Source organism: Seriola dumerili, unplaced genomic scaffold, assembly GCF_002260705.1.
Source record: "Seriola dumerili isolate Sdu_G_001 unplaced genomic scaffold, Sdu_1.0 BDQW01000226.1, whole genome shotgun sequence".
NCBI classification, from domain to species: Eukaryota; Metazoa; Chordata; class Actinopteri; order Carangiformes; family Carangidae; genus Seriola; species Seriola dumerili.
In genome coordinates this window covers 1,813,470-1,821,618 of record NW_019174481.1, presented here as the reverse complement: position 1 = coordinate 1,821,618, position 8,149 = coordinate 1,813,470, and the positions used below count along the sequence as shown (strand labels likewise).

General features: G+C 41.9%; 1 protein-coding gene across 2 annotated transcripts; it reads left to right on the top strand.

Annotated features, from left to right (window-relative positions):
- The first annotated feature begins 1,502 nt into the window (after positions 1-1,502).
- On the top strand, positions 1,503-7,560 carry LOC111228984 (phosphatidylinositol 3-kinase regulatory subunit gamma-like). Of its 2 annotated transcripts, none has more exons than XM_022755117.1 (10): positions 1,503-1,841; positions 3,842-3,953; positions 4,077-4,175; positions 4,287-4,467; positions 4,611-4,727; positions 4,864-5,006; positions 5,123-5,299; positions 5,442-5,516; positions 5,631-5,801; positions 5,916-7,560. In XM_022755117.1, the coding sequence occupies exons 1-10, from the start codon at positions 1,787-1,789 to the stop codon at positions 6,187-6,189; spliced, it is 1,404 nt and encodes a 467-aa protein (XP_022610838.1). In that variant the 5' UTR covers positions 1,503-1,786; the 3' UTR covers positions 6,190-7,560. The 2 variants fall into 2 exon arrangements, with proteins under 2 accessions (XP_022610838.1, XP_022610837.1); XM_022755116.1 differs by having other exon boundaries at positions 4,864-5,024.
- Positions 7,561-8,149: the final 589 nt, after the last annotated feature.

The window sequence follows — 8,149 nt, the reverse complement described above, 5'->3', positions numbered from 1 at the left end:
AGTAGGAATGCATGGAAAGCAAACACTCATACACTGCACCCACAAATACACACAGGCACACGTGAGTACATTCACCCATGTTCGTCAACACCCACACAATTACATACCTGTCAAGTGGTGGTTCTAATGCCAAGAAGACACCTGCCAACACAGATTGTCTTTGTCTAAAAATGTTAATAAACCATTTTGTCTTTCCTTGAATTAGCCACACACACGCAAGTGCACATTCGTGTGTGTCTGTGTGATATGTTTGTGCTCTTTCTTGCCATAATATGCTCCATCATGGCAGTTAGTTTAGGACGTTTCATGGGTACTGACTGGACACAGGGAAGAATCATTTTGCTGATGGGAAAGAGGAATGCTGGAGGCAATTACCTCCCCTGACTCTCTGTCCTTGGGTCAAAAGGGGACCGGCCATAAACGCCTGGACACCAACAGAGACGGACCTCTGACCATGATGGCCTTGTTTCACTCTCCCTGCAGTCCCTAACGTCAGCTGCTGGAAGAGCCTCTGGTTGTTTAAATTTACAGCACAATGTCATTCTGTGTCATGAACGAACAACAATGCATGTATTCATCCAACATAAGAGCATGAGGAGATAGTAATGCTAATTCTCTGGTCGTTTTCAGCACATGAAGACAGAAACACCAAATTATGTTATCATTAAATAATCAATTCTATCAGCCCTTTATGCATTTTCAAGCCACTGATGTTAACACACCTACTATTAGCTATTGTGTCTTCAACTGGATGATCTCTGAGCAGCAATAATTACGAGCAGTGACAGTCAAGATGCCATTTTTGTTGCTGAACGTGTTTGACAAGCTCAACAAGAATATAATACACACTTGCCAACTAGGCAGGCTACTCTGTCGCCTCTCAGACAAAAGGGTCTAAGCCTGGTGCTCCCCGGATGCCAAACAGCTGAACACAGTTTAATTATCATAAAACCTAAAGCATGATGTCATTTTTTTATCAACCTATTCTCTAACCAATAAATTAGATCACGGCTACAGTGGCAGAAAATGCTTTTAATTCCTGTTTGTTTAAAATATAAAAACATATAAGGTGTAGGTTAGATCAGTTTCATTTTTTATGATTCAAGTTATTGGACCAGGTTTTTCTTTTCCATTCATGCCCTGCAAGGAATTTTTCAGCTGTTACAGTGCAGCCAGAGGAGAGTTGAATGAAACGGTCTGGAATGAACCATTAAAATGTAGGGGTCACAAGTGTCCGATACTCCACGCATCCGCGAGTGGAATTCACCAAATAACATCTAATTTCGCAGATTATACTTACATGTTCTTGTTTGTCTTTGTTTGTTTTGTCTTTTTTTTTTAACCGTGTAATATAAACTTTCCTGCGTGTGTTTTACATGACAAAGAATCCTGCAAAGAAAAGAAACCCCCCACCCCTCCAACGTAGCAGCGGGTTGGACCAGGCCAAGATGATGTTACGAACAGCCCTTTAAAGTCGCTTCACTTCCGAGATGAAGTAAAGTAGAGCTCCACCGCACAGGGAGAAGGCATGGACTGACAATCTCCGACAAAAAGCCCACACTTAAGCCAGGCTATGTTGAGAGAATACATTTGGACATCGGGATTTGTTCATGGACTCGGAGTCGAAGGAGTTTTCTTTTTGTCCAGATCTATGTAGTACGTGGCGTCTCATGACTGCACTGAAGTAGCCTGAATTAGGTTCTTTTGCGGCAAAACATACGTGCATCGTTTTCACATTGCGCGCAAAGACAACGACAGCAACCTGGACTACTCTTGTGAAACAGGAATGGTTTATCCTCCCGAAGGTTTATTCTACATCGAAATGGATCAAGCACCACCAGGTAAGTTAGGGTTAAAGGCAGCCATTGTCTGATCTGCGGGGGGTCGGGAAACCGTTTTATTCATTCTTTGCTTTTTTCTTTTGCTGGCACAACCTTATGTAATGTCTGTAATAAAGTTGACATCTGACAAATGCCGTGCAGGTGCTGGTAAAACGTTATAATGGCGAGGTCCTCGGCGCTGCGCTCCCCCACTGGCATTGCCCAGGCATGCATAGCGCAATTCACTTGCCAATTACGTAATACCTTTCGGTGGACCAGACGCAGTGGCTTGCCTCCTTTCTTTTGTCCCAGCACATATGACAAACTTAGACAGAAACGCGCAGCGGTTTTGCATCTCCTCATAAACCAAAAGAAGGTTTACTGGAGGAGTATGACAGTGTTGAGAGCGCAATTTGAAGGCACTATAGTTGAGGGTGCGTTAATGAGCGCCGCATGAAACGACCGCTTTGTTCTCCTCTGCAGCCAGCCGTGGTTAATTTGTGCGCTAGCTCTGTAAGTAGGCTAGAGGCAAGCAGACTAGACAGCTCGTCTCATGACTTAACTCCGGCAACTCATGAACAGTTCGTTTTTTATTCACATTTGTCATTTGACCGAGGCGTTATTACATTGTCCTAACAGTGAATAACACTTGTATTTCAGTCCTGTTATGTCTTGCTCTAAATAACCAGGCTACTAGCTAAATTAATTTGACTTTACCCTAATTAAAATTGCATCATAATTTTCAGCTCCCATACATGAATTATTTGAAGATTTACTGATGGCTACAGTTAATATAATACAATAGAATATAAACTTGTGAAGTGAAGACTACTGACACACCAACAATACAGATACCCTGTATTGCTCCTATAAGGTCTATGCTTTAACAATGTTATACAGACAGTTCCTGAGTTTGGTTATTGAGACTTAACCTTCCCTTTTTATGTATTTTCTGGATTGAACACAAACTACAGTGTAACTGATTAGATTTCTTTTTTTATTATTTCATACTTAAATTACGGGGCTCTTGTCTGGACTGGTATGTGCATGTGGGTTTTGGAAGCCAGTAGAGTTTCTTGGCAGCAGACAGAAAGGGGAAGGTGTGCAGATTTAATTTTGCTGAGTTCAGGAGCCGCAGCTTTTCGTTTTGTGCCTGCCACTGTACTGCTGCACCTGCCTTTTGTTTATTTTAAGGTCAGAAAAAGAGGAGAGCGGATGGTGGGAGAAACCCACATTTTCTCCTCTCTGAGGGTGCTCTTGTATTCTCCCTAACTGCCTCATGAAAGGCACTTTTGTCCTGCAGTGAAATATATCGCCCTTCACCTCCTCTTGATGCGGTTTGCCCTCCTTCTACATTTTTAGGAAAACGCTTAGTCTTTCGGCCAGACTCACAGATTTTTTTTTCCTTTAAGGTTGATGGAAAACTCATGAGGATCTGTAAGCGTGCAATGATTACAAAATGGGAGGGGTGGTTCAGGAGGCTCAAAATATAATTTATGGTCTATTTAATGCTTCTCATGCTATTCAGGACAGTGCCAGAGTTTATAAATTATACTTTAATCTACTTTGCAAGAGTTGCAGGGCATTAAACCACGTAATCATGAAAGTACTTAGAATAATAAAAGAAAACATGTTTCATAGTTGTTGACTGATAATGTTCAGAAATGAGGACTTACTGCCACATTTCCTTTTTTTAGTTCTGACCACTCTTAAGATCTTGGTAATGATTTGGCAAGTGATATCTCTTGGAAACATGCCTGGGCTTGTCCTTGTTCAGGCTGTGAGAGAGAGTGTGTGTTGCTGTTTGTTGGGGGGGGGGGGGGGGGGGGGTATATACATTGAGGACACTGTATTTCCTTAACACACACATCCTTGATTGCACTAGTTATAATATTTAAGGAGTCATGTTTACATTATTTCACAGATTGGCGTTTTTACAATTTCTGATATGTCATTGTCTAAAGAAACTGTCATCCTGAGCAGAGGTGTTTCATTTTCTAACCTTCTTTTTTTGCTTTCAGCTCTCCCTCCCAGGTCAACAAAACCAGCGTCTTCCACCATGAACAACAACTGCCCCTCGCCACCTACATATTCGCTACAGGACGCCGAATGGTATTGGGGAGACATAACTAGGTAAAGTATCCTAACTTTGAACAGTCCTATATCCAACATGATGTCATTCTTAGAAACTTGTTGTTTGATTGTTTGACGTGCCGGTATGTTACATCCGTTAACTGGTAACTGATTTTCCCTCAGGGATGAGGTAAATGAGAAACTCCGAGACACACCTGATGGCTCCTTTTTGGTGCGTGACGCATCCACAAAGCTGCAAGGAGACTTTACGCTGACGTTAAGGTAAGCAGAAGGAAAAGAGAACAGTCGCTCCAGTCACATCTCTATCACAAATAAGGTGTTCACATGTTGTTTTACACCAATAATCTAATTTTGGCCTTTGCTGCTGCACAGGAAAGACGGGCACAACAAGCTCATCAAGATTTACCACCGCGACGGGAAGTACGGCTTCTCGGACCCCCTCACATTCACTTCGGTGGTGGAGCTCATTTGGCACTATCAGCACCATCCGTTGGTGGAATATAACGCCACACTGGATCTGATGCTCACACATCCTGTATCCCGCTTCCAGCAGGTTAGTTTGTACCATTATTTCTTATTTTTCAGTCAAAACATTGGTCAGTCTGCATAAATGTTTCATAAGTGATGATAGAGATTTTTGTTAAATACAGAGGATTATGAATTGCACGTATTTATAAGTGGAATTTTTGACATTAGGTGAAAGAAGACAGTGTCGATGTCGCTGGAAGAAAGCTGAAGGAGGTTCACAATCAGTATCAAGAGAAGTCGAAGGAGTTTGATTGTCTTTACGAAGCCTTCACAAAAACCTCACAGGTAAAAAATCATTTTGAAATTAATTTTGATGGTCTCCGATTTCTATGCCCACACCAAAGCTCCTTTCTAAACAGTAGAATTTACATTCATCAGTATCCCGAGTCTCTTCTTACTGGATGTGTTTGTTGTGATGCAGGAAATCCAGATGAAGCGAACGGCAATTGAGGCCTTTAACGAGACGATGTTGATCTTCGAGGAGCAGTGTCGCGAACAGGAGCGTTATGGAGAGGAGTTTGAAAGGAACAATCAGTCCGACGAAGCCGACACAGACCTGGAGAGGTACTTCATTACACCGTGGTACAGAAAAAGTGTCCAAACAAAGTTTCATTAAGATGCATGCAGACCGTTTTCCTTGAACTCTGCCCAAACCCGTGACCTTTACTTTCCCTCTCTAGCTTTCTGATAAATTACGAGAAGCTGAAGTGTCGGCTCGGGGAGATATATGACAGCAAAATCCATCTGGAGGAAGACTTGAGAACGCAGGTGGAGGACTACAGAGAGACGGACAGGAAGATGAACAGCTTGCGACCTGACCTCATCCAGCTACGCAACATCAGAGACCAGTACCTCAAGTAAGTAGCGTCAGAGTATTGTTTGTGGCCTCTGTGGTAAATCACTGCAAGTTAATTAAGGGAAGAAACATTTTGTAGCTGCTCTGTAATGTATCATCATTTTATGTTAAAATTAATCATTCCTTTGCACCTCTCCTTACAGCTGGCTTAATCACAAAGGCGTACGGCAGAAACGCATAAATGACTGGCTGGGGATACAGAGTGACAGCCTCGATGAGTAAGTTCCAGCAAATTCTTTCTGGAAGAAATATTGAGGAAACACAGCTAATAACTTGTACAGGAAATACAGAATTGTTACAGAGGCGTTATGGTTCGACTCTTGTTTTTCCAGCACATATGTGTTGAAGGGGGACGAGAAGAATTTGCCACATCAGGATGAGACGAGTTGGTTTGTCGGTGAAATGAGTCGGACGCAGGCGGAGGAGATGCTTCAAGGTAAAGCTCCTGGAACATTCCTGATCCGTGAGAGCAGCAAACAGGGGTGCTACGCCTGCTCTGTTGTGTGAGTATCACTTTGGAAAGCTATGTCATAAGAATGGATCACGATAAATATTAAACACAGTGTAATTGTGTGACACTCATTGATGGGCTTTTTTTTCTTTTTGATTTGTTTCAGTGTGAATGAAGAAGTGAAGCATTGCATGATCTACAGCACACCACACGGATACGGCTTTGCTGAGCCTTACGACGTCCACTGCTCACTGAAAGACCTTGTCCTGCACTACCGCCTGCACTCTTTAGCGCAACACAATGACGCCCTGGACGTTCGGCTGTCACATCCAGTTCACGCCAAAGCTGCAGCCACGCCTTCTCAACTTATAGAGGAGCACAAACTCTTACAGACTCCAAAACACACAGCGGGGCTCCCGCCTGCAGCTCCAGAAATGTAATCCAACGGGGAGAGAGAGAGAGACAGAAGGACATGTTTACTGTATCCTGCGAGAACGACTGCATCGAGGTGCATTGTGTAAAGTTTTGCACTACAGTGATTCCATCGGTTTTTGTGAATGGGATTTCACAGATTGAAGTGGGACCGGAACTTGAATGTCAGCTTGGACTTTGTTTTTGTTTTTGTTTTGTTTTTTTTTTGGTTTCAAAGAGACTGTTTAAGCTTTCAAAAAAATTTTGTACTTCATTTATTGCCGTTTGTTTAATGGACACTATCGGTAGGGATGTTGACAACCAGAAAATTGCTCACTGACGTCAGGTGCTGCACCTTCATTTGACTTCAGCTTTTACAACTAGAGTTAATGTTGCTAGAGATGTCCGTTTCCCTAGTTCTGAAAATTTGACCAATATGTTGGATATATATTGGGTTACTACTACTTAATGCATTTGTGAGGGGAATACACAGTGCTGTATACAGACTGATTGCGTCATATCGGTTTGGTGGACCAAACCATTTTTGGGTAAATGCCAGGTGTGAATATGTGAAAAGTCGTGGTGCATCGTGACCTTTTGCCCCTTTCTTAACTGACATTCATATACAGTGGATAATTATGTAGCATTAACATCTTGTAGAATACCATTGTAAGAGCATACTCAATGTTATACCCATTGACCAAAGCACTTAATAGTGAGCAAACTACGTCCCTGTTTAGTCCGGTAATTGCATTTGGGCAAGGGGAGGGCAATTTATGTACACCTGCTGATGTGCTGATCAAAACATAATCTGAAGTACTGTATGTTATATTCTGTTACTCAAAGAAGTATAAGCTTTTTGTATTCTATATATATTTTTTCTATAAACATGCCACAAGATGAAAGCTTGAAGAACGTGCAATCCAACAGTATTTCTATTGTTGCAATGTATGACGATGATGATGGTGGTGAAGGTAAAGCTGTTATGAGAGGTTGACATTTGCCACAAAAATGCACTCTCTTTGGTGGTGTCAGTGTGATCTGGCCTCCGATGTTTGTGTGAACTGCCAGAGGTCCGGATGTATCCTGCCTCCATTACTTGAACTGTGGCATTGCTCGAGCTATGAATGTTTTTCATGACATGCAGCCTACATAGCTTAAGAGGAAAGGAATCCATGTTGAACTTGGCACATTTTTCAAGTTTGAGGACAATAGATACTCTGTACAGAGAAACTGTAAAATGTATTTCTGAGGTTGGTTTATGGAAGGAGGATGATTAAGCCTCTTATAAAAATATAACTCCACTGGGGGATTGAGGAAACTCCTCGGGTGAAGCTAAGCAATGTGAGATTCTGACCTTTTTCTTGCAGAGAGACAATAAACTGATGAGGGTTTTGTCAGCTTATGTAATCCAGTGCTTTTTTTCACAGCCCATTGCTGATACTGTGCAAGCAATGCACATTGTCATCGTTCTTATCATTTAAGACCTATATATAGGAGATATAAGATTTTTAGGTGCATTTTTGTAGTGTTACAGTTTTTATAACATGGGTAGAAAAGTGACCAAATAGAAAGTAGAGAATTACTTAGAGTGAGTTTAGTAGTTATAAAAAATTTACCCTCTGTCTCCATGGAGCCATTGTAGTCTGATGAGCTTATCCTTGGGTAAGCAGAGACAGGAGGCTGCAAGGGGACTGGAGGACACACTGTGGACAGATGGAAGAGAAAGGAAGCGATAAAGACAATAGCAGGATATGTGCAGGTCCTTTCCCTACTCAGTCTGGCCGGTGTTGAGTGACTAGAAAAAAATCATGTATTACACCTATTTCTCTGGAAACATGCAGTATTTTGAAACACAACTTTTTTGACGCTCCTGTCAAAGGAATGCAGCTCGACTGTAAACATTTGGTACCAGCCAACTTGATAGCAGCTTGAGTTTTGTCTCTTAAACTTTATCACACAGTCAACACCATTGTTATCTGATAATTT

Bases quoted from the DNA above. Each gene is read 5' to 3' on its own strand.
- LOC111228984 (XM_022755116.1), top strand. From the start codon at position 1,787: ATGGTTTATCCTCCCGAAGGTTTATTCTACATCGAAATGGATCAAGCA. The intron at 5,517-5,630 runs GTAAGTTCCAGC...TTGTTTTTCCAG, and splicing joins CAGAGTGACAGCCTCGATGA to CACATATGTGTTGAAGGGGG. The intron at 5,802-5,915 runs GTGAGTATCACT...GATTTGTTTCAG, and splicing joins TGCTACGCCTGCTCTGTTGT to TGTGAATGAAGAAGTGAAGC.